Source organism: Gopherus flavomarginatus, chromosome 9 (assembly GCF_025201925.1).
Source record: "Gopherus flavomarginatus isolate rGopFla2 chromosome 9, rGopFla2.mat.asm, whole genome shotgun sequence".
Taxonomy (NCBI): Eukaryota; Metazoa; Chordata; order Testudines; family Testudinidae; genus Gopherus; species Gopherus flavomarginatus.
The window spans coordinates 11,147,732-11,167,067 of NC_066625.1; the positions used below are offsets into that span (position 1 = coordinate 11,147,732).

General features: G+C 43.5%; 1 protein-coding gene across 1 annotated transcript; it reads right to left on the minus strand.

Moving 5' to 3' along the window:
- Window positions 1-3,619: 3,619 nt before the first annotated feature.
- On the minus strand, window positions 3,620-18,265 carry BRAT1 (BRCA1 associated ATM activator 1). The gene is made up of 14 exons (XM_050966306.1): window positions 18,216-18,265; window positions 16,879-17,023; window positions 16,263-16,417; window positions 12,428-12,575; window positions 11,044-11,416; window positions 10,810-10,929; window positions 9,809-9,900; window positions 9,049-9,167; window positions 8,224-8,410; window positions 7,711-7,784; window positions 6,966-7,068; window positions 6,560-6,658; window positions 5,300-5,478; window positions 3,620-5,106 (listed from the first exon to the last, which is right to left on the minus strand). The coding sequence occupies exons 2-14, from the start codon at window positions 17,003-17,005 to the stop codon at window positions 4,369-4,371; spliced, it is 2,514 nt and encodes an 837-aa protein (XP_050822263.1). The 5' UTR covers window positions 17,006-17,023; window positions 18,216-18,265; the 3' UTR covers window positions 3,620-4,368.
- Between the last annotated feature and the right edge of the window lie 1,071 nt (window positions 18,266-19,336).

Sequence of the window (19,336 nt, forward strand, 5' to 3'; positions counted from 1 at the left end):
ATGTCATTTTGAAAGTGTCTCATATATGTAATACAAACAGGTCTCTGGTGAAGAATAGACATTTCTACAGGCATGTGTGACGATTACATTTTAAAAGCCACCCACCTATGGGGAGGGAACTGGTTCAGCAGTTTCACTATGAAAAATCGCATTACAATTTATACAGGGGGAATCGGCAGTAACACCTTTGTTGTGGCCTTTGTCAATTGCTTTTGCAAACAATGGTTTTGCATACTAAGAAATACAGTTCAAACAAAGACTTCCAAGCCATACTCTGCAAGGCTTGTTCTCTTCAGACAGAGACATCTCAGTGCAGAGCTGCTGGTAGCAAAAAAAATGCTTGTTTTCTTGTGCTCTCTGTTGGTGACTCTGCATGAGCCAATAAAGGGACAAATCCTTTCTCCCAAGCTGTGCTGAAATTTGTTGAATAAAGAAGTAATGCATAGAATTTCACATCCCCTCATATATCATGCAATAGGACTTATACTGCAAGTGTTTGGAAAAAGCTCCGTGAAATAAGCTTCTGCTCTGATGCATCTTTATACTCTAAATGTGGATACAACAGGCCACAGCCTAAAGTTATTACTCAAATTAATAGCTGATGGCAATGGGGAATTTTGCTTATGGGTTGTATTGTGTGTATGGAAAAGTCTCCCTATGACAGCAGCTAATGTTCTGAGTTATAAAAGCTACAGAGCTTCCACAGTGGGCCCTCCCCCCCAAAAAAACGAGGCAGTGTGGGCATTGCTGGATTCCCTCCACCATAACATGTGTTCTGAATGCTGATGAGCACATGTTCTTGTTCACATACCTACAAAATCCCTTCCCCAGCATGAATGATGGCTGTTGCTCAGTATTCTGGATATACACAATTTAAGGAGACCACTACCCCAGCCTAGAGGATGACGTGCTAGATAGCAAAACCTGCAATTCTGTGGTGGTGTGTTCAGTGTGCATATTTCTGAACAGGCAGGGTATGTGCTCTGTAGGCCCTGATGAAGATTCTGTCTGAGCCGAACCCTGGTCTCTGCACTGGGGGTGAGAGTGTAGGGGTCTGTTATGAATTTAGCAAGGCACTCTCCTTGGGAAAAGCCCACATCATGAGGTGCTGTGATCACTGTGCTCAGGAGTGAAGGGCAACATAGGCAAACTGCTTAAATTCTCAACACCATGGCACACTATACCAGAATATACTCAGGGATTGGGATGATGCTCTTGCTGCAGGACAAGACTAATTCCTTATCTTTAATCTGCTCAATAAATTGGAAGCCTTGCAACGGTTTGGACTTACAGTCCTGACTCCTCACTGACTCACCAAGAGATCAGAGTGTCCTGGGGAGACATCACTGTACAAGGGAAGGGTAAACCATTGCCAGGAGGCAGATCAGGCCACAGCACTGATCTCCTTCCTTACAGAACAGCACTAGATTACTAAGGTAGGAGGCTCATTTATTTTAAATTTGCTTCTTGGATTTTTGTTGGCGTTGGGGCATTTTTCAGCAGCAAAGGCAGAACTCCTTGGGGGTCCAGAACAAGTCTAGAATATGCCATTCTGGAGACAGAGACACGACATGAACCAGGCTTTTCTTTTCAAGGGTGCAGTAAGAAAACGTTCTACTTAACTCTAAAAACCGAAAGGGGGGGGCGGAGAGCCCCGTGGCTGAGGCTGTTGTGCCAGAACTCAGTTTCAATTCCTCTCGGAGCTGGCTGTCTGCCCTTACAAGCACCTAGGGGAATGCATTAGGTGCTGGCTGTGTCATGGTGTTCATTTACAAGTCAGGCAGCTAAGGTTTTGGTTTAAACAAGATTTGTAACATCCCTAAGCACTAGCTGAATTTTTCTGCAGCAGGGAAAGTAGGGTTTTCTTTGCTGCTCTTTACACCTCCCTTGATCTTTCCACCTCCCTGCCACTTTGCTGTTATGCTGCTGCTTTTCATGCTGCTCAGCTCTTCCCCTTCTTGTTGGATATATGATTCCAGTCTCAGCATCCCAGCACTAATGCAAGTCTTGAAGAACAGAGTGCAGTGAACAGACACATGCAAAGAACAATAAAGGAGGTCAAAACAGAAAGATCAGAAGAAATGGAAGCTGTGCAAAAGTCAGTATTGTTTTTAGCCTAATTGCTGACGTTTGAGAGCTTTTCAGTACAATAGTGTTTATGAAAAGTTCCAAAATTAATCCTTCTGTCTGCAAGTGGAGGTGACAGGAGGATGAATAAGATGCTACTTCACACTGCAGATGTAAGTAGCCCTCCCTGTCCATCATTCCAGACTGTATGTCTTTCTCCGGTGGCATATGAATCATGCATTGCTTCCAAATACAAGAAGTCCGGGCCCTCAGCTTAGCTTCACCATCACTTCTAGCTAAAGGTGACACACTGAGGAAACAAAGCAGGTAGAATCCAGTGGCCTGTGAGGCAGGAGACCTGAGTTGTAGTCCTTAACCTTCCCCACCTGTAAAAGGTGGTAATATATACTTGTCTCTCTTTGGGTAGTTGTTTGGATTCCTTTAATGAAAGGCATTACCTAAAAAGTGTCCCTGATTGGGATCTAATAACCCTGCTCTCTTGCCCTTTAAACAGGTCAGAGAATGCCCTGCAACGTGTGTGGTGCTAGCTTTGGATAACAATCCATCCAGCAGACACGGCTGCAGCAGTTGAGTAAAACAATCTACGCTTCCTTAAATTATCCAGGCTCCTCTTGACTAACCCTCCCAGTTTCTCCAAGTGGCGTGTAGGGTAAGGATCTGGCCATCTTGGTCTTATACCTTTTTTCCTTTCTTGAGTCAGATACAGCCCACGGCCTGTATATCGTCATCAAAGGCTGCTCCTTCCAGTTGCCATCAGAGAGCTGGAGCTCTTATGTAGAAAGCTGTGTGCAGCGTGGCAGATAAGCTTACTGTCTGAATTCATTAAAGGGTATGTTGTAAACTTCCAGCCTCAGCAGTTAAGTAGTCAAACCCATGTCTAGCCTCCCTGCACTGCTGCCAGTGAGCTGTTCAAAAAAAGACAGAATTTGGGATGCTGCTTCACTGGCTAGCACAGCTGTTGGCAGAAGGGAATGAATGAGATGGTGTTTGAATTGAGACTCTCTCCTCCTGAGACACTGCAGCTGGATGAGAGCTTAGTATCCTCCATTAGCCTAAACTGAATGGCGTGTTCTTACCTTGCCAACCAGGAATGGTGTAGGCTTAGGTACAGTTTGACACTGTTGCCATGGCTATGTGTTTCACTATAGAGGAGAGGTTTTAATACAGAGTCACTTCTTGGGCTGCTGAAGTTGTAAACTACAAATCTCCCCCAAGCTGTTTTCAAAACGCTGTCAAATTGTCCTCAGAAAGCAGCCCTGCCACTTTGGGTATGGCTGCTAGATTTCTAATTAAGGAGGTTTGTTGACTTGGATGAGGCAAACCGAAGTCTGACACTGACATTTTATCAGAAAGCTCCAGCTGCCAAAGCTGCCTTCTCCCACTGGGAGTCATTCCAGCTTTTCTGAAATGGAGACTACAGCACTCTGAAGGCTTAGCAACTGCAATTGCCCCGTGTCACTGAAATGCAAGTGTAGTGCACCTCGCATCTCATCTTCTCCCTAGGAACCTGTGCGGGAAGAAGTCAGAAACGTTTTTGCCACTGTAATTTTTAATTGATCTCCTGCCACAGTTACAGGAAACATTCAAAACACCGATGTTGTGACTCTTTCCTAAATGTTCTCCTCTGCCTCTAGGCCCTTCACTATAGCAGGAACTCTGATTTTAGAGTGGTAGTGTAGACAAAGCAAAAATGGATAGATCCCTTTTAAAACCAGTCTACTTGAACCAGCTTTCAGCAAGTATAACCAACCAGGCTGTAAAAGAGGGTGTATAGATTTTTTTACCTTGTTTACACCAGCACTTTAAATCAGTTTTAAAACTTTGGGGGGGGGGGAGCGGTACTTTTCTGTGGCTTTACGTGAGGGTATATTAAAATGAAACAGATACTTTTTTGGACTTAAAAAAAAAAAGCTTTGGGCAGTGACTACAGAGTCTGAATTCATACAGACCCTGTATTTAACAATGACTTGTTAAAATACATTGTATTATAGTTCCGTGGCTGTACCTCTTAAATACTCTCTCATTTAAATTCCTTGCATTCTGGGCTACAGCTAGCAAGGACAACATGCCACTAATAACTGTCTAACCCGTTTGATAGCCAACCAAGTTGTCATCCTCACTGTTCAGACCAGTCCAAGACAGAGTCCTCCTCCTGGGCCTTTCTTTCACAGTTTCCCCTTTTGCAAGGCCTGGTTTCTACTCTTGGGTAGCAAGTAACTTCTCCTGCAGCCAGATATTGGTTTGGAATGGCTTCCTCTCTGAGCAAGAAACTGCCACTGACTAATAGCAGTCAGCTTCATTCTCCTCCAAGGTCCCCACAGTGGCCAGGATGTCCTGCAAGAGGGATTGAGGGCTCTTCTCAATGTGGTCACTACTTCTGTTCAGAGACCTGTGCAGCCCTTCTAAGTCCACTGTTCTCAAAACCAGCAGCACACCGTTTGGGTCTTGGGATCCAGCCTCATCAGCATCACCTCTGGGACAGGGCTTGGCACAGGAACTCCATCTCCTCAGAGTCTCTTCTAACCAAGTAATACCACATGCTTCTGTAGACAAGCCTGCACTTGTTCCTTCCTTCAGCCTGCTCTCATCACACAGCTCAGCTTTCAAGGCAATGAGGATATCGCAGGCTTTCTGAGCCACTGGCCTGTCACAGTCACACAAAGCACCAAAGAGGAACTCAAACAGTTTCACCCGGCAGAATATCTGCAGAGACTCACTCATCTGAGTGGAGCGGGTGGCAGAGGATAAAACAGCAGCATATGGGCATGCAGCAAGGCCAAGCCGTCCAAGTGTCTGGGCAGAGAAAACTTCAGCCAGTTCCAAACCACCAGCTTTAACTTCCCAGTCAAAGTCACTGTTCACAGCTTGGAGCACGCTGGAGACAAACGGCTCAGTGTCTGTCAGTACATCTGGGTGGCCTTCTCTCAGCCAGTCACTGAAGACACTGATCACAGCTCTTCTAGGGAAGCCCTCTGAGTCTGTTGATAAGATTTCTTTAAGCTGTGCTACAATGCTTTTCTAAGAATGAGAAAACAAGGAGGGAATATGTTTAAAAAAATGGAAACTCTTGGCTAAAGAGTTCAAAATGCTCCAGTTTCTCTCTAGTGCTTCAGCATCTTAGTTAATGGCTGCAAAATCTCCTATTTGCTCATGGGAAGTTCTACTAGATTCTGCTGTGGGTTAAACAAGGGTTATCTTCCCCCTCCCTTACCTCTTTAAGATTTCCATTTTCTAGGCCAGGCTTCTTTGAGATGAGATGGGTGAGGAAGGACAGTTGTCCCATGGCTGTCACAGCACTTGCTCGCACATAACTCTCTGGGTCCTCAAGAAGATCCTCTGTGAGCTTGGGCACCTCCGAAGAGAAGAGAACTTGCCTGAACCCCTCCTTCTCTGTAAATATACAGCAGTCCAAAGAAAGGCTTTATTCCTCTGTCCAGCCAAACTGTTTCCAATGCAAACAGCCCCTCGTTTTACCAGGATGTTGTCTGCCTGCAGAATGAGTTGAGCTGCTATGCAGACCAGGCAACTGCTGATAAGCGCACAGATGCACTACCACGGGCTTGTTGAATTCCAGTCCACCCCCCTCTCCCTCCCCAATTGTTAGAGCTTAGAAAATCTACTTGCCATTGGTGTGCATGCAAATGAACCTCTCCCTGGCAAGTGGGTATTTACTCTCAGCTTGCTGAATTTAGGCTTTTATTTAAAAATGAATGTCTAGCTCTGATGGTTTTAAAGAACCTACCCAACACATGCTGAGTAACTGACAGTGCCAATGAGGGGTCTGCAGGTCCCATGAAACAGGTGTGAGCTGCTCAAGGCCCAAAGCCAGAGGCTGTGTGCTAGGACAAGCAGCTGGGTTGCGCACTGGAGAGTTCCACTTTGGTTTGGGGACAGAAGAAGGGAAAATAAATTAATTTTCCTCTCTGCCATCAAACAGGAACTGAGCTACCATGGTGTTAACTATCCTGGCCTCAGAGCTAGGCCTCTGCCAAGTAAGGGGGGAATGGAGGGTGAATCTGCAATGGGCAAAAAGCCCCTGCACCATCCATGCGTGTGCTCTTGTGTAAACCCTCCAAATCCTGCCCCACTGCCAGCTCAGCGAAACTTTATCCATTCCACTTTGAGACACTGTTGGAGAAGGGGGACATTATTATTTGCCTTTAACAGATATGAACTGCCTCCCTCCATATCTCATTGTTTCACTGCCTCCTAGTCATATTCCTTAAAACTGCTCTGTCTGGAACTTCAGGAGGACTCAGCACTTGGACCACAATGGGAAAGTAGGATAAACCTACTGATGACTTGTCAGGGTTTCTCATGGCTTAGGCCACTCAAAAGTGTTGGGTGCAACGGGTTTGTTTTTGCAAGTAGGTGAGTTTGCAGGCTAAGGTTTTTTGGGGGGTTTTGGGTATTAAATGCTTGGATGTGGTGATAAGCCTCAAATCTAAAGTGTTAATTTCTCTGAACTTACCTCTCAGATGCTTAACCAGAAGGGTGAGAAATTCCAGGGCAGAGTCCCGTACTTCCCAGTAAGGGCTGCACAAACGCTTCTGCAGCACGAGAAACAGATCTGCACATGGCAAGCAATAGGTTTAGATCAACAGGAAGGGATCAAGTCAGTAGTAGCAATTTTTTTGTTAACCATTAGCATCCTTTAAATCATCATATGCAACATCTTTTACTGCTGTTGCATACTTCCTTCAGAGATCCCTAGCACATCTTACTGGACACTGTTCCAACAGTTGTGTTATAGGGATTGTGAAAGACAGGCAGAATAGCAGTTCTATACGAGCTACTTCTCTGTTGGAACCATTTGCCCATTACTGCTAGAATACTTTATGCCATTAGTTTGACTTTACCCCCAACCGATTCCTTACCTCGGAGAAACTCCTCAGTCTGTTGCCAGTGATCCTTGGAGCTGGGGGCCTCTGACAAACTCACCAGCCATTTGAGTGTTGCTTGAAATGACTTCTTCAGAACCTAGAATACGACAAAGCAGGGCTACAGCAATCACAGGGAGGCTGCCCTTCTAATATTCACTTCACGAGGAGGCATTTTTTTGCCTTTACACTGGATAATATTTGCTTAGTTTTCAATTGTAGCCAAATTGCTAGGGATAACAACCCAACATCCTCTGTTATCAAGAACTAGGCTGCTGGTAAACATTGCCTAGATCAAGAATCCAATGGTGCCTGCTTGTTTTCCTAGCAGGCTACTGGAACGTGTCTACTCTTAATACCAGCTTCTAATTTTCTAGAGTCTCAACCAGCAGGAAATCTCCAGTCATCTCAGCAATGCAATAATGTAATACCAAAAACATTGGCAAACCCAGGACCAAGTACTAGAAACCCCGAGATTGAGGGAAGTGTGATGTGACACTACTGTTGGGTACAATAACTCCTGACTGTGTTCAATATCCTTGAAAGGAAACAGTTGTATAATGGCTTAGTCACATTTCTTGAGCCACTTCCTCTGTCACTCAGAGCTGAGACAGAGGCCTCTTAAGATGTTCCAGTACAGTTGTTTGTGGTGTCAAACGGTTTCTCAGAACCACATCCTAATGACACTAGAATTACTGTTTTAGTAAACTATCACCTTCAGTGATTTGTTTTCTGTACTTACGGTAGGACTGGTATCTGGACTCTTCAGGTATGCAAGGAGGATGTCAAATACACTTCCCATGAATACACTGTGACCTGAACACAGGAAAAGTGATAGCCAACGATCAATACTAATCAGAAAAAAAAAGACAAATCAACTCTTGAATTACCAATATTTATTACAGAACTATTTGTAGGGGAGGAAAGCAAGTGTAATTCCACTAAACAGCAAAATACATTATGACTGAAAGCCGGGGAGAAGAGAAATGGCCTACCTATAAAAACTGCTTTCATCACTAGTTGCTCTAACTTACCAACAGTGATGAAGATTCATTGGTGAAGTTGATGTATGGGCTGAGAAGCCCAGAACTGAACAAACTTGGGAAATGGTTTGTTCTTATACCTCAAAATGGTGGACCCAGAGGCCGAGAGAGGAAATGGGTACAGGACACTCTGCACTGCTACAAATCCAGAATGGCTACAAGTTCCAGAAATAAGTAAATACACTGAAGCATAAAACGTGGGAAACACTCACTTTCCCAGTGAGACAGCACGCCCAGGATGTCAAGTGCTGACCGCTGAACTCTGAAGCAACCAATCAGGATTCTACTGATCTTTTTTCCCAGACAGGATGCTGGAGTCGCAAGGCCAATACAGAATTGCAATATTGTCACTACAGACTGTAGCAAAGGTATATGGGGCAAATCCACTGGCAAGCAGGTCTGAGAGAGAAAGCAGATAAGTTTCTAGCAAATACTTCATACATGTGTTTTTATATGCAGTGTATATAATTTTCTATTACAAGAGAAGTTGGAGATCATTGGCAGAAACCTGTTTTGTTCTAATGTGGCATCATCCCTGTGGTATCACAAGTCTGATAGTTATGAACAGGTTCCCTCCCACACCCCAAAAAGCTATTGCACAAATGAGGAGGGTTACTATTAGTACTAGAGAAAGCAATTTGAACAGGGTTTACAGTAGATGAGACCTCAGAATCTGAAAGGAAACTTAAAAATAGAAATTTCTGCAGTGCTAGAGGGCAAACTTGGCATGGGTGGGTGAAGGAGGAAAGATGATCATCTCTCTGCCATCACTGACATGTGGTGGACAGTAGCCTCAAATCCACTGTGATGCATAAGCTAAATGCAGCCTTCTTTTAAAGCTTAAATATGCCTGTTCTGCGAGCGATGAAGAAATCTACTACCCTCTTCTGCCATCTTGCTTCTACACCTAGACGTGTCACCAATGGAAAGTCCCCACTGGCAACCTTTCTCCATGTTCTGTTTGGTTGCAGATTTTCACAGTAGGGCCTATCTTAATGAAATCTTTCAAATAACCCGTTCCTTCCCCAGACCACTACCAGGTACTGCAGCTCCTCCAGATGAGCCAACGTCTGACACAGGAGGCTAGCACAAGAGGATCTGCAGGACAGAAGAGTTTCAACAGTGGCAGAATCATTCACAGACCTATTCAGCAAACCTGGAGATGGAAAGGAGGAGAGAACTAAGGTTAGAGTACAGCAGTGGGTTTGAAATAGAGAGGGAAACAGTTTTAAGTAAAGGAAGGAATGGATTTAGTGCCATCCTTCACTGAAGAATAAGACCCTTCCCTCAGCAGGATACTGCATACCAGAGATTAGCAACGTTTGGCACGTGGCTCGCCAGGGTAAGCCCCTTGGCAGGCTGGGCTGGTTTGTATACTTGCCACATCCGCAGGTTCGGCTGATCGCGGCTCCCACTGGCTGCGGTTCACTGCTCCAGGCCAATGGGGGCTGTGGGAAGCAGAGGCCAGCACATCCCTCATCCCGCACTGCTTCCCGCAGCCCCCATTGGCCTGGAGTGGCGAACCGCAGCCAGTGGGAGCCACAATCAGCCGAGCCTGCGGATGTGGCTAGTAAACAAACCAGCCCGGCTGCGTTCCAAATGTTCCTGATCCCTGCTGTATACTCTGGCAGCTATATCACAAACGCTGCTTCTTGACTTTAGTCTCACTCTTACACAACAGTTGTTCAGTTCCCTCCACTCATTTAAGATACTCATACCCCCATTCCTTCTGAATACAGTCTTGTCCTTTATAGGCAGATTAGTTGTTTATCCTTCACTTGTCTATAACTATTATACCTGGGTATTCCAAGGGTTGGGAGGCTGCTTTCAGAACACAGTCCATTGGTTGAAGCAGAACATTCAGAGCTTGTATCCTTACTGCCTGTGGGCTTCAAAGGAAGAAGTAGCAGTGAACACACAACAATTTGTTCTCCCTGAGTGTCTGCCCTCAAATTCTGATTAGTAAATTCATAACAATTCACAAGAGTAGATTCTTTCAGCCTTAGATCGGGCTGGTACTGGTGGGAGTGGAACACGTTACCATGTGTGCCAAGCTCTGTCCCAAGTTTCCTGCGCTAAGCCAGGAGAGGGAGGAGAAAGGTCTTTGTGGTTTTCAAGCAATGTCACTGCAGTAGAGCTGACTCGTTTTGGTGTGAAGTTTTCCAAGAGAAGGGGACTGTAAAGGGACGGAATCCTGGGTGACCTTCTTCCCATCTAAACAACGTCATATACTCAGAGTGCAGGCATTACTTAACCTGCAACACTGGATCATGTGCACCCAATAATTCTCTCATTTAAAATAATTAAATTAATTTCTCCTCACATTTCTGGTTTAGATAGAAGTCCCTAGAGCAACGATGGCGATTTCTGCTGGCAAGCAGAGAGGGTACTTCTAGTAGACAGCATAGGTGAAGGGGAAGGAAATAGAGGGAAGTCGTGTTTGACTTGCACTCAAGATAATGCCTACTCTGAATGTTAACTTTGGCGCTAGAGAGCAAAAACAACGTTTGCCATTCTGATCCTAGAGGCTGGCTGACTGTAGGTGGGATTTGAGAGCATGTACAGGGCAGTTGCTTCTCCTGTTCCTCGTGTTTGAAACTGAACAGTCTAACCACCAGCATGTGCAGCTCCTGGACACACTTTCTGTACCATTGGCAGTGAGTTGCACCACAAAGTTTCCCTCCTTATATAGAACACTGACAATCAGAAAGGGACTTGACAACTTATTGAAAGATTTGCAGAATAATATTCCAAGAACGTAAGAAAGCTTTTTCAAGTTTGATACCAACAATTCATTCCATTCCTGAAGTTTCAGTACTCCCACTGCCAAACAACCAACTTGAGCTGGGTTTAAGTGCTCCAGAGCACATGTTACTGATGTCCACAGGCTACATTCAGGGCAGCTAAACACAGGAGACCTGAAAGAAAGAAGTGTTAACATATTTTTGGGGAACACCTTGGAAAAGACAATCACATTTCTTGTAACATTTTGGACAGTAGTGCATGAATCCAAGTTCCAAAGAGGTCTTTACCTTGCCATGCTCAGGAAAAGGTCCACCAGTAAGTGCCCGGTGTGGACTGGCTCCTCGTCCAAAAGATATACAATTGGCTCTGATAGCCGTGACCAAAGTACTTCAGTCCACAGATCATGACAGCATGCAAACACACTGGTTAGCAGCTTCAAGGATTGCTTGATACGAGAGGCAGAGTTGGAATTAAGGGACTCTTCAATGTGCACTATAAGCTTTTGAGCACATATTGGCCAATCACAGTCCTTTATATTTACAGGTTTAGTCTGGAATGACTGTAGAGAGAAGGTGAGCATGTGCACTAAAAGCTGATTGGCAGCTGAAGCCACAAACAGGCTGGGGTCTCCCTGCAGAGTGAAGATCACATCTATGGCTCCTATGTCAAAGGAAAAACAACAACAAAGTCATGACACTCAAAGAAACAAGGTTTGTTACAACTTGGAGAATTCATTGCAGTCCAATCACGTGTCATCTTACTTCTGAGTAACTCTCACAAATTAAAATGTAAAATTAAAATGAAAAGAAAAACTTAATGTTACACATGAACAGACTGAGAAAAGGCAGTCCATCCATCATTGACCATATGGGGGAAAAAAGGAAATAAAAATGACAATGGCTGGCATTGTAAAATTTCTGTTTTTCCAACTGTAAGATTTTAGGGGCTGTGATAGGCAGCTTATGCTCTCCCGCCAACATAGCGCAGTGCACACTACCACTTATGTCATTCAGGATGTGTTACTGTGGTTTACAGAGAATGAATTGAATCTTCGGGATGTAGGAACTGACAGCTGGAGGAGGCTGTTAGTTTTAATTTAGACTGATATACAGAACATTTTAACTCAGATTAGTTTATGTTAACAGTCTTTATTAAATACCTAGTTAAGTTAGCAGCCATTAATTATTAAGACTAGTGGATTATTTGAATATAAACACAAATAGGACTGCTCACATTGAGTAAAATCTACAAGCCCAATTAAAAGTGCATGGGAACGAAATCTGGGTTAATTTCCCTGGAGTACAATAATCCTGAACTATTTCTAATAGACTGCAAATAAGAATTTTGGTGGCTTTCTAATGCACTATTTTTACTTTGCCTATTGGGTGTGTGTTTCTCGCTCCAACATGGAGGCTATTTTTTTTATATTGAGGAACCTTAATACATAGGTACGTGTAACAAAAATAAAGCAATACAATTAACTTTTACAACAGCTTAAGTCCCTTCTGTCATTGTTTCCTCATTTTATTTTTCTCAAAGTAAAATAATGACATCTAAACATAATATCCTATGACGATTCTGCTCATTTAACACTTAAGTGACAGATTACAATAGTCAAGGCACAGTAGGGATTTAAGAAGTTAAAGAATACTGGCAAGAAACAGTGCTCACCACAGTTGCACAAAAAATGGAGGGCGCTCTGGTGCTGCACCATGCTGTGCACCCCCTGGACCCAGCCGCTTCGCACAGATGCCTCTTCCCACAGAGCACTGCTGAGAGGCCCCACCTCTCCAAAGAGACTGATCAACAGCTCCCTCTGCTGAGTCAAGAGGAGAGAACACAAGTAAACTATGCAGCAAGCAGTTTTGGGGGCTTGTAGGTTAGCTGTGTGTATCAACTTGATAATAACTACCGCAGTGAAACCCTACCTAATTAAAACATTTAATAAAAGGTGCTCTGCATATCTAGGGAAAACATTTGTCACATGCTTAACCCAGGAGTGAGAGAAATGTTAACCATTTGAATGAGATTTTTAGAACTTTAGGAAAAATTCTAAGGCTATGACAGCCCCATGAGGTTGTTTCCTAGCCAGGTGTTCTCTTCCCTGTAGGCCTCGATCTGACTTTAGAGTATACTCTAAATTCAGCTACCAGCATACAAAACAAGGGGACTATAAAAACATATTTCCCTCATGTTTGAGGCACACTGAAACTGCTGGGTCCCCACCCTGTCCTACTCACAGGAAAAACTATGTTCCATTATTGCAATTTAAATTAAAAGGATCTTTCTGGGGAGCTACTATTATCCAGCCTCTGCTGTAGGATGCTGTTAGGCCACATACTACAATGCACTTTAAAGATGAAAAACACTGCATAAATTATTATTATTTTGTGCTATTATTTGAAGCACATCATATGGCAGAGACAAGAAAGTGGTGACTACATTAAGTCAGAATTCCCATGGTTTAGTGGGTTTGTAAGTCTGGCTTAATGTATTAATGTTTGCTGATCAATTTGGCATATACTAGCTGCTTTGTCTGAAGCATGCATACTCTAAGAAAGTTTTCACAAATTAAATCACTGCCCAAAATGTGTTTAGATCACTGTAAATTTAGTGTAGATTGAAGGAGAGATACTGGTATATACCATGGCTTTATGTGGTTTATTTTCCTCCTTCCACAATGCACCCAGTTTGAGGAAAAACATCCTGGAGCCCGGTTAGTCTGACCTTTTGTATATCAGAGAGGACTAAATTTCACCCAGTTACCCTTGTATGAAGCCGAATAACTTGTGTCTGGCTAAAGAATCTCTTCCAGAAAGGCACCCAGTTTTGATCCGAAGACATCAAGAGACTGAGAATTCATTACTTCCCTTACTTTGTAGTTTGTTCCAGTGGTTAATCACACTCACTGTTAAATTTATGCCTAATTTCTAATTTAATCTGTTTTCTGTTTCCAGCCATTGGTTCTTGTTATGTAGTTCTCTGCTAGATTAAAGAGCCCTTTAGTACACAGCTCTTTCTTCCCATGACGGCACTTAAATAATGTAATCAAGTCACCCTCAGTCTTCTTTTTGATAAGCTAAACAGATTGAACTCTTTCAGTCTCTAACTGTAAAGCATTTTCTCCTGTCCTTTGAGTAATTCTTGTGGTTCTCTTCTATGCCTGCTTTAATTTTTAAAGCACTTTTTTTTTTTTTTTTTTTTTAAATGTGGACACCAGGACTAGGTGTAGTATTCTAGCATTGGTCTCACTAAGACTGTACAGAGGGGTAAAATCACCTCCCTGCTCCTCTATTTGTACAGCCATGGATCACATTAGTCCTTTTGGCACAGCATCACACTGGGAGCTCATGTTCAGTTGCTTATCCTTTGAGCCCTAAATCCTTTTCCAAGTCACTGCTTTCCAAGATACAGCCCCCCCATTCTGTAGATATGGCTTGCATTCCTTGTCCCTAGATGTGTAACTTTGCATTTGACTGTATTAAAATTCATTTTGTTTGAATGGGCCAGGTTACCAAGTATCCAGATCACTCTGTATGACTGCCCTGTCCTCACTGTTATTTACCACTCCACCTATCTCTGTCACCTTAAGTTTGACCAGCAATTTTTTATATTTACTTCCAGATCACTGAATGCATTGAACAGTATCATATCTAGTACAGATCCCTATGGAACCCTACTAGAAACACTCCCATGTGATGATGCCCCATTGAAAACTACTTTTTGAGATCTGTCAGTTAGCCAGTAAATCCATTTAGTGTGCTCCTTTTATATGGTATAGTGCTAATTTTGTAAACAATGTTATGTGGTAGAAGTCAAATGCCTTAAAGTCTAAGTATATTACATCTACAGAGTTACCTTATCAACCACACTTTTTAATTGCAGAACTACTAAATCAAATTCATTTAACAAGACCTGTTTTCCATAAAGCCAGGTTGACTTACACTAGTTATATTCCTAACTTTTGATTTTTATCAACTGAATTCCATTATTAGCTTTACCATTATTTTGCCTGGAATTCATGTCCGCTTAACTAGCCAATCACTACCTAAGTCATCCCACTTGCCTTTTTTTAATATTAGGATAACATTAGCACTCTTCCAGTCTTTTGGATATTCCCACTATTCCAAGATTTATGAAAATCAAAACCAGCATGTCACAGATCTGCTCTGCCAATGCTTTTAGGACTCTGCAGGCAAGTTATGTAGACCTGCAGATTTAAAAATGTGTATGCCTCGTAGATGATGTCTAACATCCTCCTCAGTTGCTAATGAACTGGAAAGTACTTCATCTTCATATGATATGAATACACAATGCTGCTTCTTTCCAAATACAGAAATATTTATTGAACACTTTTGTCTTTTGTGCATTATTAAAAATCTTACCATCTCATCTAGAAATGCACCTATACCATTGCTCGGATGTCTTTTGTTCCTAATATACTTATTGTTCCTAGCCCTGCCAGCCACTGAGTTTCCTCTAAAGTCTTTAGCTTCTCTTATCAATTTCCTATTGGTAACTTTTAGTTTATATTGATTACTATTTCCCCTTTTTTTAATATATTGCCTTTTTATTTCTAATTGTTGTCTTTACTTCACTACTGAAGCAGTATGGGCTTTTAGCCAAAGTTGTCCTCTTTCTTGAGCAAGGAATCATGATTTTCTGGCCATCTTAAATTCTTCTTAAAAAGAGTTCCCAATTTTCATTCACATTTTTCTATCTAAGTTTTCCTCTCAGCCTTGGAAATTAGCTCTTTTGAAGCAGCCCATGAATATATTACTGGCTGGGACTATCTTGTTTGTCTACATTGAATATAAGTCCTGATCACTGGTCTGTAAGCAACCACCAGCTTTCAGGGACTGATTAATTCATTTTTATCCATCACCCTGAGGTCCAAAATAGTGAGCTCACAGAGGATGCAATACTTCGTGCTAAAATGCCATGTGTGATTTTTATAAATGTGTTTTGGTAGCATATTGTAAAGCAGAGTTTGACACTAAGCCATGTAAATTAACTGATTAATTTTGAATGATGGTATATAACCAGAATTCAGGAAATGCAAAGTTAAAACCCACTGAAGATAGTACCTGCATAGCAGCATGCACACACAACTCCTTGAAAACAAACAGTTTACTTATTGTCACATGCCTCAAAAGAGATTAACAAACGTGAGAGAGTCATACAAGTGGTCATTCTATATTCAGTTTTGGGGCTGAGATGTGTCATTTCTCTTCCCCTCTCCCAAGCATTTGACAGCTGTGTTCTGCACACATACTCTGTTGCATGCAAGGATGAGCAAGTAGCGGCTTTTATTGCCTTCTGTCTGCTCTGACATCCCAGAGTGTGACTCTAGCAACAGGACTCAATGCTTGAATGACTTCAGGACTGGAATGTTCTTACTAGAAAATAACCCTACATAACTATGGTTGTATTTTATTCAGGTGAGGTCGACAAAAGCTGAGAAGTGGAAGTGCTTCTGTGATTAGTCGCTTAAGGCTTAATTTACCTGTAAATACTGGAAGCAGCTTTCAGAGGCTGCAAATATCCCTGTTAATCTCAGAATAAAGGAAAGAGTGCTAGAACTTGGATCCTTCAGTTTCAGCACGCACGTGATGAGCTCTGTCAAGCATGGATTCTCCTGTAACAGCAGCAGGCTAGATTCTGGGGAAGAAACATCCATGGAAGGTGGAGCAACAATTGACTATCATTTCTAGGACATCTCTTTATTTTGTATTACAATTCTAGCAGCTTCACCTAAAAGCCAACAAGCATAAAGTGTACCCACTTAGTTGTCATTTGGACAAGGATTCAGAAGCATTTAAAGCACCAGCCCTTTTACAGACATTAATATTTTATTAGATTAAGAATCTCAGCCACTTACAAGAAGTGAAACAAAACTTCCCTTTAAAGCTTTTGTGTGTTCTTGTTACAGTATGAAAATGTCCAGACAGCACCCTCCAAATTGAGGGAAGCTTCTATCACCCTGAGACAAGCTACCATTTTATTTAAAACCTATAGGTACAACCAAGTGGTATGTACAATATTAATTCTTCTAAAACACATCTGTGATGATCCCTCTGGCTACCAAGAGGCATAGGCCAAATCCAGACTGCCAAAATTACCTGTTTCAGTCAGAGTCTTAAACCAGTCCAGAAATTTCTCTAGAAAGGTGTCATCTGCAACAAGTTGCCTTGAGTCTGCTAGAACTGCACAAACAGACGGTAGGAGCTGGGAACATTCCCTGTCCATAGTGTGTCTGGTTTTCTTCTGGTAAAAGAACGTGAGAAGCAAACTCAGTGGAAGTGCACCTCCATAACAAGGCAACATTGAAAGTCAAGTAGGGAGGTACAAGGCAGACACACTTAGCAGTGAAATCTAAGAGGTTGTCTATACTACCCACTGGATGGGCGGGCAGCGATCGATCCAGCAGGGGTCGACTGATGCGATAAATTGACTGCTGAGTGCTCTTCCGTCGACTCTGGTACTCCACAGGAACGAGAAGCACAGCAGAGTCAACAGGGAAGCATCAGCTGTCAATTTACTGCAGTGAAGGCACCACAGTAAGTAGATCTAAGTATGTTGACTTCAGCTACACTATTCAAGTAGCTGAAGTTGCGTATCTTAGATCAACCCTGCGTGGTAGTGTGGACAAGCCTTAAGAGACACAGTGCTTTACATCTGACAGCCTGCAACTGAATCTGGTAACAAGCAACATTTATTTTGATGCTTTTAGCCTCAAAGTGCTTTACAAACATTAAATCATACTTTCTATTTGACTCACACTGTTTCAGGAGCCAGGATGATGTAAGGATACAGGCCCAAATCCTCAAAGGCAGTGGGTCTCAAACTTTTTTTCCGGCAACCTCTTTCACACAGCAAGCCTCTGAGTGTGACCCCTGCCCCCAATAAATTAAACACACTTGTTTTTATATTTAACACCATTATAAATGCTGGAGGCAAAAGGGGTTTGGGGTGGGGGTTGACAGCTCACAACCCCCCATGTAATAACCTCGTGACCCCCTTAGGGGTCCCAACCCCCAGTTTGAGAACCGCCTGCTCAAAGGGATCCCAAATAAATACCACTGAGGACCTGGCCCACAGACCCTTTAAGCTCTCAGCGAGCGGGCTGAGCCATGTACCCACAGCTGCTCCGCAGGCTCCCTGGAGCCCAGCTGTCCGGGCTCTCGCTCCAGGCACAGGGGGAGAGGAAAGCCTGCGGCCCCATGGCTCCCTCCACATCTAGGGGCGGCCAGCACCACCCCGCCGACTCAGCGCGGGCCCCGGGGTGTGTGTGTGTGAAGCCGGGCCCCGGGCTAACCGACCTGCCCCTGCAGCACCCGAGGAGCGTCCGGCCCACTCCCAGGCTCTCTTCGCGGGGGAGGTCAGGTCTGCTCCCGGCAGCACCGAGCAGGGGGACGGGGCAGACGGAGGGATTCTGGAGCCGGGCCGCGAAACCCACCTCACCACAGACAGCGCAGGATTGAGACCGGCCGCCAACCGCGCCTCCCACCTACTGTCGTAAAACGGCGCAAAAGCAGAATAGCCAAGGGGCCGGGGTGTGGGAGGCTGTGCAGGGAGGTTCTGGGGTAAAGTTGTACCGACAGTGGAGGGCGGGGCATTTCTGCACACACACGTGCACTGGTATTGACTAAAGCGGTGCAGTCCCCTGTGTGACAGGCTTTACTGGTTTGAGAGTGATCATAGCAGTTTTCATCAGTAGCAGCAAGCTATGGCGCTCTGTCAGGTTTAAATCAGAGTGCCTGTGTACACTGGCACTTTATCTTTGGCTTCACTGAATAAAAGGTGTGTGTGAGGGGATTTCAATTGCAAGAGCTATCTCCAGTTAGCTGCTGCAAAGGTAAAATCCTAGTGGAGACAAGGCAAGTGCTTCCCCTGATGTTCCTAGCCAAGATGAGCCCCAGTGTGATGATTGTAGGAATACGCCATAAGAGTATAAACTATACTGGTGTGAGGCAGCTTATACTGATATAACTGTGTCCACACTAGGGATTGTATCCATTTAACTATATTGTTAGACTATCACACTTCTAACTGAAACAGTTACATCTATTTAAAAAACTTGTGTGTAGCCCAGGCTTACTTGTTGGCAGCTATGCACTGGGGTTCTTTACAAACAGTTAAGCTCCGTTTATACAGCAGGAGGCTTGAGAGGGGACCTAAAGATCATATACAGTTCTTTATGGAGGAAAAATCAGTTACATTTAGGGTGTATCTCAAAGAATCATCTCATTAATCCCACCTCCTCAAATCATCAGGCTGGCCCTAGTGGTCAGGAGGCAGTTATATTTGGGGAATGGAAAACTATAAGCCTGTCCAAAAATGGTAAGGCTGACTCTGTGAGAGGTGAGCTGGAAGGACAGTTCCCACTTGATCTGAATTCAGAAATCTGTCTCTCTATCTGAAAGCAAGACCCTGAGAACCTCTGGGGATTTCTGCTTGCTGAAGGACCACTTGATGGCACTATTGCTCCACATAAATATCTACAAAGCCCCTTTGATGTTTGTCATCCCAATATGATTTTTAATGACATCAGGTAAGTGTTAATGCTCTTTTTATTGG

Excerpts from the sequence above, each read along its gene's own strand:
- BRAT1 (XM_050966306.1), bottom strand. The coding sequence starts at position 17,005 with ATGGACAGGGAATGTTCCCAGCTCCTACCGTCTGTTTGTGCAGTTCTA. Across the intron at positions 9,168-9,808 it reads CCAACCCTTGGAATACCCAG|GTTTGCTGAATAGGTCTGTG; the intron begins GTATAATAGTTA and ends TTCCATCTCCAG. Across the intron at positions 5,479-6,559 it reads TCTGGTTAAGCATCTGAGAG|AGAAGGAGGGGTTCAGGCAA; the intron begins GTAAGTTCAGAG and ends GTATATTTACAG.